The sequence below is a fragment of the Lineus longissimus genome, chromosome 12 (genome assembly GCF_910592395.1).
Source record: "Lineus longissimus chromosome 12, tnLinLong1.2, whole genome shotgun sequence".
In the NCBI taxonomy this organism is placed as follows: Eukaryota; Metazoa; Nemertea; class Pilidiophora; order Heteronemertea; family Lineidae; genus Lineus; species Lineus longissimus.
This window is the reverse complement of record NC_088319.1, coordinates 9,758,538-9,781,155: the sequence shown is the minus strand read 5'-3', so window position 1 is coordinate 9,781,155 and position 22,618 is coordinate 9,758,538. Positions and strand designations below refer to the sequence as shown.

The 22,618-nt window shown below is 40.9% G+C and overlaps 1 protein-coding gene and 1 non-coding gene across 2 annotated transcripts; one reads left to right on the top strand and one right to left on the bottom strand.

Moving 5' to 3' along the window:
* Nucleotides 1-2,694: 2,694 nt before the first annotated feature.
* On the bottom strand, nucleotides 2,695-16,895 carry LOC135496728 (26S proteasome regulatory subunit 7). The gene is made up of 11 exons (XM_064786202.1): nucleotides 16,736-16,895; nucleotides 15,329-15,366; nucleotides 13,862-13,943; nucleotides 12,439-12,513; nucleotides 11,789-11,945; nucleotides 10,570-10,642; nucleotides 8,591-8,686; nucleotides 6,733-6,897; nucleotides 4,721-5,011; nucleotides 3,715-3,811; nucleotides 2,695-3,082 (listed from the first exon to the last, which is right to left on the bottom strand). The coding sequence occupies exons 1-11, from the start codon at nucleotides 16,803-16,805 to the stop codon at nucleotides 2,925-2,927; spliced, it is 1,302 nt and encodes a 433-aa protein (XP_064642272.1). The 5' UTR covers nucleotides 16,806-16,895; the 3' UTR covers nucleotides 2,695-2,924.
* On the top strand, nucleotides 7,395-7,543 carry LOC135497438 (U12 minor spliceosomal RNA). The gene has a single exon (XR_010448845.1). It is a non-coding gene; the product is annotated as a U12 minor spliceosomal RNA (small nuclear RNA).
* Nucleotides 16,896-22,618: the final 5,723 nt, after the last annotated feature.

The following is a 22,618-nucleotide window of genomic DNA, read 5'->3' as shown; positions in this document are numbered from 1 at the left end:
AACGACAATAACAACGGATTGGGCAAGGAAAGTATCGGCGTGCCGCTTGATTCCAACTTTTATGAAAACCCGTTTGATTTTCGTTTCTGCGTTTCGTTTCTGCGTTTCTGTTTCGTTTCTGTGTTTCTTGTTTTACAACTACCCTTGCAAAATTGCCATCCACAACGATCAGGGTTCGCCAGTCTACCTCTCTGGCTGGGCACGTGTGGTTCCTGGTCAGAGAGGTTCCTAGCTGTGGAGGTGGTGCCCAGCCAGAGAGGTAGGCTGGCGGAGGGTGTTGTCCACAACAACTCAGGGACCGTAGCCAAAATGGCCGACGGCGAATTCTCCGGTCGCTAGCGCAGTCCATAAACAAGCATCAATTTTACCAACTTTGGGCGCAAGCCTGGTCATCAAAGTTACAGAACTGTTAGAAATACATCCAAACAACATATATATACAGTTAAAAGTGCATAAAAATCCCGTTTCAACCTCCGGGCGCTACCTTTTTTTCTCCGCCAGACGCCGGGCCCTACCGGTCGTTATTTAGTGCGACCGCCACCAGAGTGTTTATCACGATCTTTCGCCGTTTTAATTGCGCGTTTTAGGCAGATTAATCAATTATTACATGCATGCATTATATATCACCGAAATGATAATTGCGTAGGCTATTTGAAACTAAGTTCAGATATTATTTTTGATCTTTGAATTGAATTTAGGCGAGTGATTTTTGACACCCGGTCGACATATCAGGACTTGCAAAATTCACGCGAGATCGCTTGCTTCATCGGCACGTTTGAAAATCGAATTTCACAAATTCTACAAATATTTATCACATACCATATGTATCACCACAAAGGTAACTCTCTAGACTATTTGAAACCAAGTTCAGATACTTATTTTCACAAAAATTCGAAGCTATGCAAGCGATTTTTCAGTGGTAGAGATCGACGGAAACAAATTTCTCGCTCTAAAATGACATGAGACGAGCACCAACTTTCGCTAATTTGTGCACAAAATTTCCGCAATATTATAAAAAACTATCGATAAATCTGAATTATATAGACTCTTTTCAGTACCTAAACAAATTTCAGGTACATGGTCATGTTGATTAAAAGAGTATCAACCGATTGAACATGAGAAAGTTCACTCATCTTCATTGAAGCAGCGACTACCGCCATTTTTAAATGGTGGCATCTCTTCTATCGATCGGCCAATCAGCGGCACTGCTTGCAAAAAGTTGAGCCACCGCCAAATTTGAAATCGCCAAAATTCAGTCAATGTGCCTGCAGCGCCAACTGGCGGTGAAAACTATATTAATTCCATTAAAAGTAAAAAATGAAAAAATATTAAAAAATATTCAGCCACATTTGAAAACAATATTTGCTCTGTGGACCGAGGTAAAAAGGGAAAGAAATCTAAACGCGAAATGACCTCATTCTCTTAATACAGGTCGGATCGCGCTGATTTTTCGTGTTTTGAGTTCACCTTGGGCAACTCCTAATTTAGCACCGTCAACGAAGTGGCTAGGCCTTCCCAATCAGAAATGTCCAATTTTGTCCACAGATGGGTCCCTAGATGGATGGATGGATGGATGGATGGATGGATTGCAGGACGGACACCATTTGAACAGCTATTCTACTAGCTCCGCTGACTTTGTCAGCTGAGCTAATAATAAGTGACGGTGACCCGTTATAAATGTTTCGCCAGCTTCGTTTTTTTGCCGCTACGCGGCGCGTTGGGCCCTTGCGACCAGACTTTGACATGATTTATACCAAACATGTGTCATTCCTGTGATGGTGGGGATTTCGTTCCATGCCAGACACCATTTTGTGCCCAGTTCAGTCATCAATGAATGCTCCCTATTCCGCAAACAGCGGAACCATACCATTTTTTCCAGGAAGCCGGGCTGGTGCCGGTGATGGCATCATATGGAATTGTTAGTTGATGTAGTGGTTATGGATTTCAATTCAATGTGTTAGTGTAGGATGGCTGTATTGAGTAGAGGATTGGGATTGTAGGAGGTAAAAAAGATTAGGATTTATAGGTGGGTTGGGCACCAGGTTTTTAGTGAAATATCTGGTCTAATGTTACCATAATTGGAGAGATTACTTCACTATCGAGGGTGATATCGCGATTATTTTGCCAATTTTAGGTGTTGGAGGGTGCGAGGATTTAGGGTATTTTTTGGAGTAAGGGTATGGAGGGTTGTTTTTTGAGGAAAAACGGTTGCGGGATGATGGATAGGTGTCCAAAAAGGGTTGAAAATGTGGAAAAAAGGGTGCCGCGAGGGGTAAATAATCGAATTTCCAAAAACCGATGTTTCTCTGGTGGGAACCCTCCAGAACTGCCTACCATTGAGTCCAGGAATGTGTAAAACCCTTGGTGAAAAAGTGTAAATCAGCAATGAAAAGTGTAATTCCTGGGTTTTCTGATGATTTTGGCACGATTTTAAAGAAATTTTATTGAGTCAAAGTGTAAAACGGCCCTTACAAACTTGTGCAAACAGGCCGGTCAGTGTGTAAAATTTACCCCAAATGTGTAAGGGTAGGTAGCCCTGACCCTCCGCCAATCCCCTATTACTGATGTAGCTTTAGCAGCAGACAGTGCGCTTGATGCCACCCAATACTTGTTCTATCATTACATGTAGGTGCATTAGTGGATGGAATTACTTGAGGAGTTCTCACAGCAACACAACAAACAAACAACTCAGAATTACACAATTTTATATATTTACACAAGTTTTCCCTCACAATCTTCAAAAGCAATGCAAATTTCGTTTTCACAGTGGCGATTTGCCGGAAGTCTTTTGGAAACAGTTTTTAAAAGGGGTAAAGGGACTCCTTTCAGTTTCACCAGCCACAATGGATTTTGAACAGATTTCATTTCATGAAATGTTTTCACTATTGTTCCATTGTCCATGTCATCCACTTTTCAGTCCATATCTAATTATAGGTCATGTACCTTGGAGTTGCACTGAATTTAGCATACGCCTTAATAACTTTGTTGACTGCCTCGAGGAAATCTTTTTCTGTTGCCATTTTTCGTCGTGCTCGGATTGCAAACATTCCAGCTTCAGTACAAACACTCCTGATTTCAGCACCTGAAAGAAAAATTAGATTCAGATCATTTATTTCTTGACCAATGCTGCAAATAATCATTATCACTGGGAGATGGGGGCTTATCTCAAATCATATGCATGATCACAAGAAGTAAAGGTGTATCTCAAGTACTTTTGATGACACTTTTCGTTGATCTAGAATGAAGCCTTCAAAAGAAAGAATCTATTCTGCCACAGTCACCAATACGTTATAGTATGTAGATTCGTTTATCAATAACGTTCGAAAAATGCAGAATAAAATGTAATTTTCCAAATTTTCGTCAGCGACTGTCGACATGTTCACGAATGTGAGACCCACCCTCAGAACGAGATGTAATCCATCATTTAAGCATTTTCTAATTTGTTCAGAAAATGGTTCTTGGATTGCGTATGTACAAAAGACTATATACCCCTCTCCCCCCTGTACGCATAGTGTACGGTTTTTCATAGACACCCTTCCCCCTCAGTGCGTACATACTTAATGGATGCTCCCTAACTGGCCTGTGACTTAGATTCATTCTGCTGTTCCAGGGTTCCTTCAACAAGTAACACATTTACAATGGGTTTTTCCCTTAATTCAAAACCTGGGTACAAATCTGGCATCATTTATTTTGTCAAATTTTCTACTCGCATACCTGTGCTATTTGGACATAACCTGGCCAACAGTTCGTATCGGATGTCCTTCTCAACACTCATGGATCGAGCATGGATCTTGAAAATGTGGGAGCGGCCCTGAAAGAGACAGAAAGAGGTTTTTAAATGGTGCTAAAGACCGAGCAGCAGCAGCAGCAGCAGCAATGAGATAGATCACTATCACGCCCGTAGATAAGCGGGCAAATATTTTTACCACAAACGGTCACGCCCGCATCAGTGGGGGTAAATTATTTCCCCATTCAAACCCCGTTAGTAAGGTTTCATTGGCTTTGAAACAGCTGGTGTCCAGGTGAAGTAAAGACCCATGCCTATACATTTCCATTACCTTCCAGTGTGGGACTCAAGTGAGTGCTGATTTTAGCTTGAACTAAAGTTGCACACCATAGAGCCAGCCCTCTTCGTTCAATTCGAGAGCACAGTGAATTTGGAAAGGAACTAACGGGTCTTGGATTTTATACTAGATCACAAGGGTACATTGGTGCACTTTTTTGATAGTTTCTTCAGGGGTAAGGGGTAAGTGGTAAGGGGGCTAGTGGTAGTAGAGGTATACTTTTGGTCATAACAATTTTATTTTTTGAAAAAATCACAAAAAATTCAAAGAAACCCAACACTGGTCAATGAGGAAAAAAATACTAAACAGTGAACTGGTTCCACCCTATATAATAACCATCAGTTACTCAAATACCCTGAGGGGGCTGTCGGAGTGCCACAGTGAAAACATCAGAACCTGACACCTCTGAGGTCCACTTGTCTGATAGAGAAGGCAACTCTCTTCTACAGCAATAGTTTCCTCTTACGCACAATAAAATTGCCCAGTATTGTATTGTCTTAAGCAAGGCGAATCATGTTCTAGTTGGTACTCAACATTCTTTACTAAATTACTGAATTAAACATGAATTGACCCATAACTGAAATAGGGGACATTAATTTACCCTTTTAAAAATGAAAACATGCCCCCCCCCACGAAGGCAAAATCACAATCCTTACCTCAAGATCTGGCAGTCCAAACTCTACTTTTCTGTCCAATCTTCCAGGCCTCATCAGTGCAGGATCGAGAGTATCAGGTCGGTTTGTTGCCATCAACACTTTGATATTTCCCCTCGGATCGAAGCCATCTAGCTGGTTGATTAGTTCCAACATGGTACGCTGGACCTCGTTGTCCCCTCCCGCACCGTCGTCAAATCGGGCGCCCCCAATGGCGTCAATCTCATCGAAGAAGATAATACAGGCCTTTTTTGTTCTGGCCATCTCAAATAGTTCTCTTACCATTCTGGCACCCTGGCGTAAAATAAAAACTATTTTGAACACATTCTGAAGCATTTGTAATCTTAATCCGAATAAAGTCAGTGTTTGAATGCCCAGCCCTTCCTCTTCCCCAGTATTTGCTCTACTCCATATGGAACTCCTGTGAAGTGTTGAGGTGATAAGACTTCTTCCTCAGCAAGTCAAATATAGCGGTACTTTTGTATGATTACATGAGTCGTACTTCCACCTATCAAATCCCCGTGTCTTTTGCGCTTACACCTATGAATTGCCGTGTCTAAATAGACCCGTGTGTCAAATCCCAGTGTCTATTAGCCCCATCGAGCTCGATGGGGCTAATCGGGGGCTAATTCAGACCCGTGTTCAACACAGGTTTTTTTATAGGTGGAATCTGAATAGCCCCGGCGATTGCAAGTTCTAAGACCCGGCGACAGATGGCGCGGTGTAGTTGCCTCGGTATTGCGCACGCGAAATTCCCCTCCAACGGGAAAGAAACACAGGAGAGCTCCCTACCTACAGCGCACCTGTCGCCGGGGCTATTAACCATTATCTAACACCACTGATAGGTGTAAGTGCGCCCCGGGTTTTTTGACACACGGCGAAGACACAGGTCTTGAAAAAACACGGGGTTTTATGATAGGTGGAACTACGACTATTGTTCAAAGGCTTCATAATCGGATTTGCAATGTATGCCAGATTAGCAGAAGCTTCAGTCCACAGCTGAGCCATGATGTCATGACTGTGTTAAAAGTCCAACACAGCGAATGACCCTCTGTAACATTATAACCATGGATCAGTTCATTGGTACTGTAGAACATTTTTTACCGGCATAAATATGCCTATTTTGCAATGTTTGAACAACGTACATGACCAATCCAATGGAATCGGTGCTTCTGGCTTGCAAAGGAAGTCATCACTTCCGTCAACACATTTTTTGTGAAATTTGGCAATAATACCAGTAACTAAATGCTGTAATGGCCCTGGCAGAACCTTGTGAAATAAGGAGCAGGCATAACACAGCCGTTTCTGGCCAACATCAGGTTATGCATAGTAATGACCTGCTGCGTGGGATCTTTAATGAACCCATGCATATACAGTAGTACGAAGAACCAATGTACAGCTTTTGGTCCACTCAACGGGCAGTATGTAAACATGACAAGTAAGGAATATCCTTTCCTTGAAATCTAGAAAGTTTCCAGAGCTTGCTCAGATCCAAACCCCATTCAAAAATGGCCCCAGACTGCTCCGTGGTAGACTAGTTATGCGTGCAGCCTGCGATCTGTTTCAAAGATGTGTTTTTAAATTTCTGCTCTTAGCATACAATTTTACAAATGTTTTAATGAACTTGCACCAAAATACCTTTGCGACCTTTTGGTTGCCACCAGCCAGCACGAACTTTACGTTCCTTGTCAATGGGGCTGATTGTTCCTCCTCGTTACAAAACACAGTTCTACGGTGCTAGGGCGTACTCAGTCGCCGCTCCACTTCTGTGGAACGAGGAACGATCTGCCCCCACACATCAGGTGTGCTGGCTCGGTGGACAGCTTCAAGGTCGCGGTTAAAACCCACCTTATAAACTCCTTTTAAATGTTGTTTTAAAAATGTTTTAAAATCAATAATGTTTTATATTGTAAAGCGCACTGAGGTTTCGCTGAAACGTAGTGCGCTATATAAGCACTTTTTATTATCATTATATTATTATCATAATCATCTGAATAAATGTAAACGATTCTTACCTCGCCAACATATTTCTGTACAAGTTCAGATCCAATAACTCTGATGAAACACGCATCAGTTCTGTTGGCGACAGCTCGGGCACATAACGTTTTGCCCGTACCGGGCGGCCCAAACAGCAACACACCTTTTGGAGGCTCGATACCAAGAGTGACAAAGCGTTCAGGCTGGAAAGAAGAAATCAGTCATAAGCTTGTACCGAGTTCTACGAATCTTGGCAGTGTCTACATGATGCGATACGGACCCCTATTGGCAGAAAACAAAACTATCTATAACTTCGTAACTTATAAGATTAAAGAAATTTTCCTTCATGCTGATCCTTCCAAAATATAGATAGAAAGATTGATAATGAGGTATAGTTTGTCTGTACAAACATACACAAGACAAAAAATCTTGATTTTTGACTAAAGAACAGTGACACACAACCACAACCTATATATAATTAGCAAACACTTATTAAAAATTCAAAGAACTGGAATAAAGAACATAAATCACTATAAGAATTTTGTTGTTGGCGTGTGTCATCTTACTGTCAAATTTCAATTTGATTGAAGCCAATTTGAATGTTCTGTGATTGCAAAAAGTATTGACCTTTTTCATGATGTAAACCAAGAATGTTTAGATTTCAAGTTGTTATAGGAATAAAAATTATCAATCATGCTGTATGCCTTAAACTAATGAGTAAGGAAAATAACGAGTCCGGGGAGAGACGGGCTCCACAGCCAAGTCTGTGAGGAATTTATTCTGGGGTACAGGTTGCCCTAGGGTGACCCGCCTACTTCTGCGGGATGCCCTTCGTGCGCGACCTGCCCGATATTTAAACTAAAATAGATCTCTCCTTCTACAAAAGGACCTACTTACTCGCGTCAAACACATGGCAAGAGCAGGGGCGATTTTGACATGACTGCAGTAATGATACCACCAACACCCGACTTGATGTTCAAATTGGTGCTTTTTCCTTTTTGGAGCAGCTAGCTTTTAGCTCCCTCTATAATTGATGCATAGCCTTGCCGTTTTGTTTTGCACTTGCGTGGACGAGGCCTACATGGCTAAATGAGCTAATGAATTATACACGGACTGGTCTGACATTGGTTCTAAAATCTAGCAATGTCTAATGTTGATGCGAATAACTCAGTTTGAGAGAGAATGAAGTATTTCTATTGGAAATCTTAAGAGGCTTTTTGACAGTTCCTTTTTATTACAGTGTACATTGTGACTGTGTATGAGCCTCGGTAGCCTACAGTTAAGAGTAAACAAGGGCAGAAATCTAGAGCATGAATTTTATTTCGTACAGTGATAAGTACTGACACGCTGCGCATTGCATTGTTGGGGATTGGGGATTCCCTTTCCCAAGTTTCAATTTCGTAATGGGATTTTTTTTGCCTTGGGGAGTTTAAGTCTGTGTTTTACCCCTTTTATCTCTCCCCAGCCATCATCAGCCTCACTAGCAGCAACCCTTGAAGCCAACATACTTGTCCATTTGAAAATCAAACCAGGAGATCAGATGATCCAGTTGTCTAGGTTAAACTGGTTGACTGGACAGCCAAGAAAACTATATGTGTAAGTACTTGATGGTTTTGTCGACCATAAGGAGATGGAGGACTAAATTGGGGCTTTCCCCGGCTGATTCACTAGCTTGAGTACACGCTTTCACAAGTAGTAAAGGATCAAATTATATTTTCTATTTTTGGTTGCACATGTAACCTCAATTTTGCCAGTGCAACCGAAAAATCAATGTGTCCATACATTGGTAGTTGTGCGCGACCTGATTTTAGGCCTGAAATAGGCTTTTCCGAAAGTTAACTCTGATCCTTGATAGTGACCCCACGAGAGTCAGATCACAACCACATCTATACTCACATGCAATAATGGTGTCTCAACGACCTCCCGAAGTTTATCAATCTGTTCTTTACATCCACCGACATCACTGTATGTAACATCAGGCTTCTCTTCAACCTAAAATAAAAACACTGAAAATGTCGAGTGGTGCATGGTGGGGTTCCAGTATTGGCGTCAAGCTCACAATATGTAAGGTCAAGTAGCCGGTTTGTCCTCCAAGGTCAAACTCAAAATCAGATGCAGCGCAGGGCAGATCCTTGAAACTCTGTGAAGACTGATCATATCATTTATAAAATGCACGTTGATTCATACTCGAGTCAATAAAAATCGCGATATGAAGCAGCCAATATTATCATACATAATTTAGAAACTGCTAGCTTAAAGAGTAAGTAGATTAGAGCCACACTGCCCTTCATTTCTGTAGTCACAGCGAGCATTTAAAACGACCCAGAAAATTCTGAGCGGATATCAGGTCGCATATGACATTTATGTTTGGCTGGCCATTCCCGCCCAAAAAACCCGCATTAGTCCATTGAGGCCGCCGACTACATTGTATGACGTCTTAAAATTGTATGTTACGTCATATCGGCCTCTATTGCACTGAGGTGCGTTAATTTCGCAAGTACCCAGTCGGCGACCCGAGGACGTCCTTCTTGGATTTTACATGGTGTGACGTCATTTTCCAAAAGATGGCCAACGCCTGTTTTTAGCGCCAAGATTTGCCACCATTTAAATCCCCGATTTTAGTCATATGGCAATATTTCGGCACGGAAATTTGGTCAGTTTTGATATATCGAGTTAATGTCTCATGGGTGAACTGTATTTCGACGATTTAAAGGCTTTCTACTTACTCTTTAAGGGTAACTCGTTTCAAATTTCCCCATATAATGTTTTAACTGTTTTTGACAAATGACTACATCACTTTCTCATAAATCGAATAAATCGTTTTCGAATCGAAATGCACATTTTCTAGAAATTGATGGTTTTAATCGCACCCGGACGGCTCGCTTCGATGCCGTTGAAATCGCGCTACGCCGACGACGTTTTCGTTGATGACGTCACAACATGAACATTTTCGCGGTCGCAGTGGTTTACATTCCCGCGAAAAAAATAAATCTCATTCGTTTATTTACAACTGCCATTGACCATCGACATTCCATCCTGTCCTTACACAATATATACACGATAAGAACTGAAGATTATGGAGAAGAAGAAGAAAAGGGTTGTCGGGTGGCGTTGTGCTGCGATGTTTTGCAGCAACACCAGCAAAACTGAAGGTGTTGGGGTTTTCCGCTGGCCTGACCCTATCAAAGAACCGGGCCGTCACTATGAAGTTCGAGTCAAGAGGTCACCAGCCGGTGGTTCATCTTCTCCTCCTGTTGCTCCGCCGACACACAACTTCGAGAACCAACTCCAAATGCGTCTGCCGTGGGGGGGTCTTCCAGCACATTTGGAAAAAATGGTTTTTCAAAACGTCTTCGGCAGTTGGCCAGTCTGACGCGTTTAAAACAGTGATTTTATATTAAGTCTAATCAAAAATGGAAAATTTGAGCTTTACATTCGTGATCAACAATTAAAAACGGACGTATTTCCGCAAAGTTGTAAATCACATCATAGTATCACTTTAAAATGAATTTGATAAGGACAGTGGAATCATGAACAAGAATGTTTTAAAATTCACTTCTTCTCTTAACTGTTTTGAAGAAGTTACTTGTACACTTTCACATGCATCTTGACCGTCAAGCCTTGGATCCACTCCGCTGACCCGAACTTCGTTACACCATGTAACGGACCGAGTAACTCTGATGGCTCAGATAGTAAGAATGTTTCACATGGTGTGAGATCTGTATTGTAGTTGTTGCCCAGGGGTGGATTACACACATCACCCAGTGATAGGTAACTAAACTGAACTCTCTGGTATATTACTATGACCATAATACCCAATTCTGTTAGAGTTTTACAGATTAATCAGGACAAATTTGAATTGAGTAATAACTTACCTGCATCATTGTGACAGTTGGGTCAATTTTTGGTGGCAGTGGAATGTGGATTTGGTACTTGTTCCGATCAACACTGAAAAACAACAAAATAACCAATCTCAGTCACGCGTGATACCCCTCAGCCAAAGACTAAGTTAAGGTGGATGAAAACTTGGAGAGTGGGATAAGTTGACAAAATATAGACTGCATGTTGAATATGATGTGCTGTAGGTGTGTCCACTAAGTGTGAATAAAGCAGTGAGGAAATACTATCATCATATACCCTAAGTGAGGTGATCCGACATACAAGAACACGAAAACCTCCCAAAAATGCAACCAAAATTTCGGACATTGCTCCAGGGACCGGCTTTTATAAGACAACGCAAACCCCACTGCTCTTCATAACTTGGCAAAGAAATGTGCGAACGATGCATGAAACATTTATCGCATGACCTGAGCGTGCAATACAAATGTTCAATAAAAATATTTTATTGCACGAGAACGCTTGAGATCATTTCTCGTGCCATCCAGACTCAGTCTGTTGAAAGACCGTCGACTTTTATGTCATTTTCATTGTCGTCCTTTTTCTACATTATTGCGTTGGAATTCAGCCACATCGCAAAGTCACGACGATATCATGAGGTTGTGATGTCGTCAACTCAAACATTACGTCTTCTTCAATGTTTTCACGTCATGAGGGATTCGGGTCAAAAATGACAAAACTTGCCCTTTTACCTTCATTTTCTTGCTATTATGGCATTATTTGTGGTAATAAAAAATTGCACTCGAGTCTGATCCTGGTCATCCAGATCGCACTCAATGATTAGCCACTCGTGCAGCTTTCTTACTGTATAAATTCAACATCAACTTCCGTTGAGTATCTAGGAGCTATTGCAAATTCTCTGAACAGTGAATCACATCAAGCTGATTTTCAATAGCAAACAGCACCTATTGATATGTTATAAATTCACCGCATATCAAAAGAAAATCTTAAGTCAGTCTTAAGTTTGAGCATTCAGGATGTCTTGATGGACGGACAGACAGCAATGAGGACAAAAATAAACCCTCGACAATACCGTGGTAAAAACGGTAATAGTTTTATCAAAACCCTGCGACTTCCAAATTTATGCCAACAAGGCTGAATACTTTTTACTGGCAACTCTTACAATGTAGAGCAAAATGTGCAAATTATCATTTCACATCATCGATAACGATGAGGTTTTTATAATACGTAACATACCCGACTCTCATTCCTTCCTCAATATCAGTCGGTGCCACCTGATCACCAAGATCCACCACAAACTTGGCAAATTGTTTCACATTGATGATGTATTTGGGGTCGTCCGTGTCTGCATTGATGATTTTTGTACATCTTGCAACCTGGAGGGGCTGTTCACCTAGGAAACAAAACATAGAAAATCAATGCCATGCTCTGTCACTGCTGACGTGTAGACTCTTACAACAACATTTCCGTTGGACATGCGCAGTTCAAGATTTTCGGACTTGTATATTTTAGATTTCTAGCGAAAAAAATGTGAAACCGTGACACTCAAATATCCACTGTGTTGAAACAATCACCATTGCAGAGGGGTACTTTGCAGGTTTTGCAGTAATGTGCGGTATCACAGTTTTCCCCTGCCATTTTAACTTGATGACGTCATGAATTGCATGCATAGAATGAGCAGACGATCGTCTGAACGGAAGCCTTACACATCAAACCATTTCCTGGTACAGTACCGTGATGACATCTGATGAGTGGTGTTATGACGGAGAACTAACCATTTCGTTCTGGAAAGAGTTTGGCAGGAATCGGATGGGGAGTTGCAAACATTCTAGAACGAGTTTGGCAGGGAAAGAGTTAAAAACCAACTACATTCAGCACAAACTTACTTTGCAATGTCTGTTTGTCAGCTGCTAAATCCCATAGAGCAGGCGGTGCCAGCCCGGTGTCAGATTCCTTGATTCCTGAAATCAAATAATTTTGATGATACATTTGACAAAGGTTCCTGTATTAATTGTCTATGGCTGCCTTCTCACAAAAAAATGTTTATCATCCATATTGCTCAAATTTTAACCTACATGTAGATGTAGCTAGCAAATCACCAAATTTTTGAGGACAAAGACTCGTTTTGCATGCAAGTTAAATTTTTGTCCAGTGTGACTTACTGACTGAAAAAAATTACTGCAAATATGCAGAATTGCATTGAATCGAATATTGTATTTTCTTTCCTACACGTATGAACTATTGGTGGGACATGTATAGTACATCACATACTGGCAACTCAGGGCCCATCCATTTAGTATGAAAACACCGAGGGGGTGTGTGTGTGTGTGATGCATACAGCATGCCTTCAGGGGGGGGGGGTCAAAGCTAAAGTGTATGTACGCACCAAAAGTAAGATTTTTCCCGCCTGAAATCACTGATCACTGTATTCGACCGACGATCGTTCTTGGCACACGCCCACTATCTATCACATAACAAGCTTTTCAATAACGCCGGCCGACACTCAGGCACGTCCGACATTATGCACTAATATACGTGTATTGGTAATCAGGATTCGCCCTGGCCGCTTGACACGTCGCCTATGGCGAATTGAATTAGCGTGTAGCAATGAAAAACTGCCCTAAGCGCAGGACTATTTTTTGCGAAGTGGTGAGTCGAAGTCGCCACGAATGGCGCAAAATGAACGAAGTCATCTTCATTACAGAAGTTCCCGATCTCGCTCCGAAGCGTGATCGAAAATTGCCATGCAAATAATTGATAATGAGATGATGCTGATTGGTTTAAACATCGGGCGTAGTAGGATAGTACCGCGTGTTCAGTGATGCCTCTGTCGCAATGATACGTCATGTAGGTTCTGGCATTCCGATTGGTTGAGCTTGTTCTTCGATGCCGCCTGTAGGCCTCGTTTTGGGAATCCAAAGATGGCAGAGCAAGGGCACGATGTGGCTAGGATTTGGCTAACCGTGGCGAATGTGGCTAAACAGTTTAGCCACACAGAGGCAGGTGATAATGGGGCTAACCAGATACCAGTGAGGCAAAGTGAATTTTAGACAGTGTAGCCACATTGGCTAAGTGCTATCATGAGCCAGAGCCAACCCTGGGTCATACTTTTAAAAGTATAAGTCCTATACCAGTCACAGTGCACACATACTCAAGGGGAGGGAGGGAGGGAGGGAGGGTATTACCAAAACGTACAGCATGTGTACAGGAGGGAGCCCGGCTTTTCGTGCGTACGTACTAAATGGATGGCCCCTCGGCCTACTCTTGTCTTAACTGAAGTGACACTGACACACATTAAATGTTTCTCACCTGCAAGTTCATTGACCCTTTTTAGGATATTTTGAATGTCCTCTTCCACTTGTTTGATGGAGCGACTATACTGACCAGCACCCTGAAGATAAATTGAGTTTCTTCACAACGAGGACCACGGAGACTCGCCGCAGCACCCAGCATAGGCAGTGAATCTAGATGACTTTTAAAGGGTTATGTACACCGTTCGTAATTACTTGTGCCCTTGTCCAGTTAAATAGAAATCCACTAATACACAATGCCGTACTGGTGCAGTTTATATTATGAATACAAATTTGTTGAAACGTTGTGTTTATAAATTAGTACCGGTTCTTGTATATTGTCTACAGAAAGGCAATGGTGAAATGTATTAGTTACGCAATTAAAATTTTCATATTCAATTACAAATTCGAAGTTTTTACCAGACGGCGTAAGCCAATGCACGTCACACAGTGTCCTCCACAGCCCATTTTGGTCTGGTGGGTCCACTGATCAAAATTAAATTTTTGAATTGCCACCAGACTATGACAATGGCCTAACACCAAAACATTTTAAACGGTCAATAGTGTCATGGTATAATGTTGAGACCACCAGACCAAAAGACACAGAATGTTGGATATGACGGGATATATTTGTGAGATTCCTAAAAAAAATGCAAAGCTGCTTGCAACTTCCGATTTGATCTATGATTGATGCATTGATGGACGACTCAATTGCAGAATCCCTGACAAATTCCTCAAAAACATATCATTTGTTTAAGGAATTAATACCGAGCTGGCGGTCATTGGTTGTATAATTAAGACCGCTCGGGTAGACCGAAAATGCAGTCCAAAACCCGAGGCGCTTCGCTGAGGGTTTTGGACGTAATTTGAGGTCTACCCGAGCGGTCTTGATTATACAACCAATGACCGACAGCGAGGTATTAATTTCTATTCTAAAAGGTTTCAAAATTAAACAAATTAAATACGATTTGAAAGGTATATATGTTCCGTTTTCGTCAAAGAATGATCCAGCCTGGTGTCCGGAACTCCGCCATATTGTTGCTTGTGAAGATGACGTCACGCAGCAAGGGAATTCCCAGTCTGCTAGCTCGATTTCTACCATTTCCTCGTCTTTGACCTCTTCTGAATCCTGACTGACGACCTCGAAAGAGTCCTCGGGTATCCTCCCTACTTCACAACTCCCAATATCGGGGAATACTTCAAATCTCGTGTTCTTGACATTGTTTTGTGGGGCTGAGTCGTTGCTTCTTGGTGAAAATAATTCGTCTGCTAAAATTCAGAATTGTATACCTACCCAGGCGGTCATTGGTTACGATACCAAGACCGCTCCGATCAAAACGAGGCGTAATGTATTTTGTATTAGAAACAATGATATACTGTGACTAAGGCCTTTTAGAATCTCTGACCAACGTCAACCAAAACCTCTCCTTGAAGCAAACAAGTCAAAGATCCAGAAATTGAAGAACAGCCAAAGAAGATTACTCACATAGGTTTTCAAAAGGGCAATGTCGCCTTCATCAAGTGCTGAAATGAGAGAAGGATATTATTCAACTTTAAAACTTTCAGTTTCACAGTCAAAGACACCAGTCAATGCCACTTGAGCCATTTTCTGGTGTCATTGACTGCAAGACGGTAGTCAGCCTGGACTGTTCACGACACCCAGCCGAGCCGACTGAATATCGGACATACCCCGAACATGGCGAGTCCACGATCAAGGAAAATGACGACAAAGTGTTGTATGTGCAAATGTTGAAAAATAGTTTTTCAACCTATTTTTGACAAATTTATGATTGAAATGGATAGCAGAGGTATCACTTTATGAGTTTCCAAAAGATAAGTTAATTGCACGTCCTCTTACTAGTCAAATTGTGAATTAGCAAGGGGGTAGTTGAGGCAATATATAATGTGCTAATTAGGGTCGGCAATACGATTATTCTCAATTAAATCAGCTTTATCCAATCAATACCATGTTTCTATACATTTTCGTGTTCGCATGAATATCCTTAATGTACTGATGTAAAATGAAGTACTTGAGTTGCTGTTATACGATGAACAAATGACAAAAATACACATTTTTGAATTTTAAACTTGTTGTCAGAGAGCTAATACAAAACATGCATAATGATAATCAATACAGTAAAAAAATGAGTAACACTACTCACTAGTCTTGAGTTGAGATCGGGAGACAAGACCACCATTGATTTTTTAAGCCTTTTAGCAGTTAAATTGTCAATGTTTGACCGCGACGCATCAAATACTGCGTGGGGTTGTGAATCTGAAATTTTGTTATGATATTCCGGACAGTCGGGCAAGTAAATGGTGAAAAATAAACTGGTAGTTGACCACGGAAATTTTTTGATAATCGACAAATTAGACGGACATTGATATTTTCACTCTTTTCAGCCAACTGGCAGAAAAATATCAAAACACGCCCCCTATTACCAAATTAGCAAAATTCGAAATTAATATTTTCATCAAATAATTTCTTTATATCTGTAGAATTGCCACAACAAATATTTTTTCAATACCTCTCCAAATATGTACTCGAGAGTTAAAAACATGCACTCGTCTAATTGATAGGCCTCGACCCTCACTCCAACCTATGAATATTCAATAATTCATTAGACAGTGGTCTTGTCTCTCGGGCACCAGCCTGCATGGAGGCTACCATATTGGCTAAAAGTGGGTCGGGCCCTTAGTCGCATCCTGCTATGATTACATAGTGAATATGTGCCCCCCCCCCCCCTGATGTGATAGCCGGCATCATCATAGCGCATTTCCATAGTGCATTTCCGATTTTGTGTACAAAATCTACAGGCGAAGCGAAGCCTAAGGGCAGGCAGTGCCGGCATCGTTTAACACCATGAATAGACAATTTCAAAGAAATATTTACCCTGAATTGGCTTGTCCACTTTATCATCATCCTTCACTTTACGTTGATCACTTCCTAAATGATCAGGCATTGTAGAAAAAGAGTTTTATTTAGGAAATTTCGACGATGACAAACAAAATTTTGCTGATGGCGGAAGGTAGTGAAAGCCACACGAGAACTCTTGGGACGCAATGCAGACGATTTATTAGAATAGAAATGAACAATATTTCACCAAAATAGTCTAAACTAGTGTAGAATTTGTACTAATTCATTCATTTTTATCAAAGAAATCTTTTGAACTCAAATGAGTTGAAATGAAGAGGGGAATCGACGTTTTGTCCAATCTCCCGGGCGCCGGGCCAAATGTCCAATTTACATGCACCCGCTGAAATTGTCGCACAGGTCTCCTTGGGGAGTTTTTCCCGAATGTACGGGATGATGACGTGCCCCGTTTAAAATGCGTTTCCAAAGTGAGTGCATGAGGACAACCCATTTTGGTCGTATATCACTGGAAACTCCCGATTCCCCAGATTCTGCAGGATGTTAAATCGGGCATTTTATTTCTTTAAATAAATCATAAGCGTCGCATTTGCTCCTAGCTCTGTCAACCCAAATGGCAATATTGCCAATACTTGACTTGCCAAACTCAGCTCGACGCCGAACTGCAGCGCCACTCGCGGACAAAGATAGAACAACTCGACATTTTTTTCACCGGTTTTCTCGCTGCGCATGCGTACCAGCGGAAATCAACAAAAGATGACGCTGGTACGCATGCGCAGCGAGAAAACCGGTGAAAAAAATGTCGAGTTGTTCTATCTTTGTCCGCGAGTGGCGCTGCAGTTCGGCGTCGAGCTGAGTTTGGCAAGTCAAGTATTGGGCCGGACAATCACGGAAAACCCCTATACATTTCTTCCTAGATAATTTTTACAGTGACCATTCTCCCGTGAAAGACAGTTGCTTACGCTACTTAAAAAAAATCGAGGGTCCACCATTAAACTTTTGAGATATGTTGAATTTTGCACAAATCAGCGGAAAACGCACTAACTGGCACTGGACGGCATTTCAGCACGGGCCCGACGCACATCCCTAGTTCATTGTACACTCACATACGTCGGCAACAACAGCAAAATGCTTAGTTTCTTGCTAGCCGCCTATTGAGTAGTGCTCTAGGTTTCACAAACTTAAAATAACATGTCTTTGCCAAAACAGCTGCTAAATCTACACTGGCATACTTTGAGGACTAAAAAAATTAATTATTTTTTAGAAACTACGGTAAGGGTTGGCCGCGCATGAATACAAATAAACTCCTAATGACACCATAGTCCCTCTTCGGTTCGTCTGTCGAATTTTATATGCACCCGCTGAAATTTGTCCAGCTGGCATGGCTGGTGGTGACGTCTATACTTTGTAGGGAAAGCTAAACGTCTGCAACGCTGTCTCATTTGGCCTGACCTGTCACAATCAGCACAGGTCTCATGTGCAAGGTTGTAACATCCCTATTAGAATAAATTTGCATGTTTACATTGCAAGTTACAGATGGCTGCAAATTTGATGTAAATGGGACCTTTCAGACACAGTCTGATCACAACATCACAGACAGTCTGATGTGCAGTTGTATTCACTTGTGACATCAATAGAGAGGTTTCGCACCATTATGACTCCCACTCCGACTTCAACCGAGTCTGAGTCTGACAGTCATTAAGTGAAATCTTTAATTTAACTGAACTGTTGACAATTTCATGTTGATAAATTACCTGTACTGCACAATCATTTTTGAAACTCCAAATTGGACCTATGCATAAGACGGAATTAATGAAGTCTTGGAATACGACTTCATAATTTCCTCCTCATGCACAGGTCGATCTGGAATTTTAAAATCCTTGTACATGTATATACACGTAGTTTATCAATATGAAAACGTTCATCACTTAAAGGCCATAACTCAAGGTATTTTGCCATTTCCTGCTGTAAGACGTTTTCAAAAGTGCACCTAACAATTTATATAATACAGAAAACCCCATGCAATTTGCTCCATCCATTTTGAAGATATAGCCTTTCAGGTGTTTGACAACTGGATCACCTAATCAGGCTAGCAACTGGCTTGTTAGAGCCAGGCGGCGGGTTCACCAAAATTGTGATGTAGATCAGGCTTATTGCCCTACTTGGGAGAACACATATAAATTAATGCTCTTAAAATTGATAAATGAAGTCTGTTTTTCATTGACATTTTCAATGTTCAAGTATGAAAGCATACCTCTGCCCATAATAAATGAGTTTATTGTATTCCAAAAAATATTTTAATTAAATATTTTAATTTTTTTTTGGAAAACCGGTTATATTCATTTTAGAAGTCAACTCTCACATCTAGAAAGTGTTATTTGAGCTAATTCATGAAGTGGGGAAACAAAATCAATGCCAAAAAAACATAGACCCCACAAATATGGTCTAATTAGGTTTTCTAGACAATTTAGGCAAATTTATAGAACTTAATTGATTTTTCAAATTCGATTCTTTTTACAGAAAATTGCATCAAATACATCAATTTATACAATACTTAAACTATCATAATGTATTTCTAATTTAAAGCTTCGATATACCTTATAATAAGGTAAGGTAATACAGACAAATTTATACTATTTATAGTAAGAAATCCAACGTCAGCCTGATCTATGTCAGTAAACCTGCCGCCTGACTTTACTTAGAAACCTAACCAAGGCTGTTACATAACATGTAAACAAAGCCGTTAATTTGCTATATCTCTGGACTGGGTTCTTCAATTTTGATCAAACTTGATTTAATGCGGAGCTTTAAGTTCAGTGTTTGAGGATTTGTACATTTCATGCAATCATAAAAGCATGAGTCATGGCCTTTATTTCAAATCGAAGTGTTGTCACGTGATGACAGTCATACACTCCCTTCTTCTTCTTTTTTCTTGTTTTTCTTTCAGTACATGTATTTGGTTGTCTGTCTGTTGACGTATTAAAACCAGGGGGGGGGGGGTGTGTGCACATACGGAGGAGGAAAATTAGTAGCATGCCCTGGGTAGAGTATGCCCTAAACACTGTGGACGATGTTGCTCCGGGAGCGTCGTCGCTTAAGTCGTTCTATTCACTAGCTGTTCGGAAGATGAAAGACCTCTCTCAAAGTCGGAGTCGAGTGGGAGTCGTAAATGATGCGCAAACCAGAATTCAGAGTTTACCACGCTCACCATGGTGAATATAGATTTTAACCACGCTCACCATGGTGAATGTAGATTTTAACCATGCTCACCATGGTGAATGTAGATTTAACCATGCTTACCATGGTGAAATATGTCACTGTCCCAATTCACCATGGTGAAATGCTGTCCATTTACCATGGTGAATTGTAGATTTACCATGGTGAAAATGAGACACATCTTTCCTTAGTGCCAACAAAATTCAAGTTGATGTCAAGTTCGGAGCAAACTTTTCCTTACTTTCAATGACTCGACAAGGAGCCAAGACATAGTTTCAAAACTTTAAAAGTGAAAAACGTTGCCATCAATACCAATGATGACAACATCATTTTCACCTTGAGCAGTTTCATCAAATTCAGACCACCCAAAGTGCCAAATTTGAGCCCGAAATGATCCTGGGGACAGCATACGCCGAATCACCACCAGGACGTAACCAAACACGGATGATCTTCTTGTCCATCTGTTGTGTCCAAAATTGTTGGTGAAGCAAAGTTGTATGACTTGTTCAAAAGATGAACCCGACACATATCACAACAAATCCTGCAGATTTGTAACCTTATATTTTTCCTATCATTAGCAATATAACATTAAATACTGGCTGATAGTACCATACTGGAGGTCCAATTAGTTGGAGGTATCCAGCTGACTGATGTTGATCTGGTTTGACTTGGTAATAAAAACATTGGAGGTAATAGGGGAGTATGGAATGCCAAAGCGGAATAAACTCAACACAAGAAAATATCTCAAGATATTCTAAATTCTCTACCAACAATCATGAACTTCAACCAAAACTTTAAAGAAACACCCTCAAAACAAAAAAAAGACGCAAGAAAGAGGAAACACCTCAAGATAAAAAAACCTCCCTCAAAGAAAAATAATTCGCCTCAACATTAAAAAAGTCCTTCAAGGCAAAAAATTCCCTCAAGATATAAAAAACTCCCTCAAGAAAAAGAATTCGCCTCAACATTAAAAAATTCCCTCAAGATATAAAATTTCCCTCAAGATATAAAAAACTCCCTCAAGAAAAAGAATTCGCCTCAACATTAAAAAGGTCCCTCAAGGCAAAAAATTCCCTCAAGATATAAAAACTCTCTCAAGATATAAAAACTCCCTCAAGAAAAAGAATTCGCCTCAACATTAAAAAAGTCCCTCAAGACAAAAAATTCCCTCAAGATATAAAAACTCCCCCAAGACTCAGGTGACCAGGATCAAGAATCACATGAGGATGGCGAGGCAGCACATCCAGCAGGCTGAGCTTGATCGACTCTTCCAGGACTCTCAAATGGAGGATCTGTTAAGAGAACTCCGTCGTAATACGACCGATGCTCCCGAAGGCGTACGTGGCATCGTCCGGCAGCTGCTCGATCATCCGTACATGGCAGGGATAGGGCGCCAGCTACCACTACCAGCGGGGTCAACGACAACAGCAGCAGCAGCAGCGCCAGCGATTCAGGTCATGCAGGTGAGCATGCATAGGCTATGCTAAAGGCTAGGCCTACATGTATAGGCTACACGTGCACCATTATACATCATGCCCGGACATCATGCCGGGACACCATGACATGGGTAACGGATCCTGGTCACGTGATTCTTGATCCTGGTCACGTGAGTCTTGGGGGAGTTTTTATATCTTGAGGGAATTTTTTGTCTTGAGGGACTTTTTTAATGTTGAGGCGAATTCTTTTTCTTGAGGGAGTTTTTATATCTTGAGAGAGTTTTTATATCTTGAGGGAATTTTTTGCCTTGAGTGACCTTTTTAATGTTGAGGCGAATTCTTTTTCTTGAGGGAGTTTTTTATATCTTGAGGGAAATTTTATATCTTGAGGGAATTTTTTAATGTTGAGGCGAATTATTTTTCTTTGAGGGAGGTTTTTTTTATCTTGAGGTGTTTCCTCTTTCTTGCGTCTTTTTTTTTGTTTCGAGGGTGTTTCTTTAAAGTTTTGGTTGAAGTTCATGATTGTTGGTAGAGAATTTAGAATATCTTGAGATATTTTCTTGTGTTGAGTTTATTCCGCTTTGGCATTCCATAGGGGAGGCGATAGGGGAAGGTTCCTATAGTACCGGAGTTACAACAAATTGCTCTGTCCTGTCCAGATTTACTTCCAATTTTGGAGTTAAAGCAGAATTAGGTCTTTATCCATTTGTTAATTTCATGTTCAAGCATACTTTTAACTACTTATCTCATGTTAAATCCTCCAGTAATGCTATTCTCCATGAAGCTTATGAAATTGACAATAAGCTCACACAGTCTTGTAGTATCAACAAGTCGGTCTCGGCAACTATTGATGTATTAAATGCTAAATGTCAGAAAGATTTTGACCTTTCCTCTGGTAGCACTTGCGTTTCCAATTCGCTTGAATCCTTGTATCGCACTCATTTTTTCTCTGTCCTAAAAAACGACAGAAGGTTGGATCCTAATCAAAAGAATAAACTTACAGAACTTTTAAAACAGAGTATCAATTTGAGCCCTACCTCGATGCATTAAAAAATCGTGGGGTCTTTTCCAAAATGGCTAAGTTTCGTCTTAGCAATCACAGCCTACTCATCGAAAAAGGTAGACATTTTGGTACTCAGTTGGAAAAGCGTCTGTGTCCATTTGGGTGTGACGTAGTAAAAGACGAATTTCGTTTTTTTGCTAGATGTCCTTCTATTCAAAAACTAAGAGATGAGTATTTTAAGAATATTGC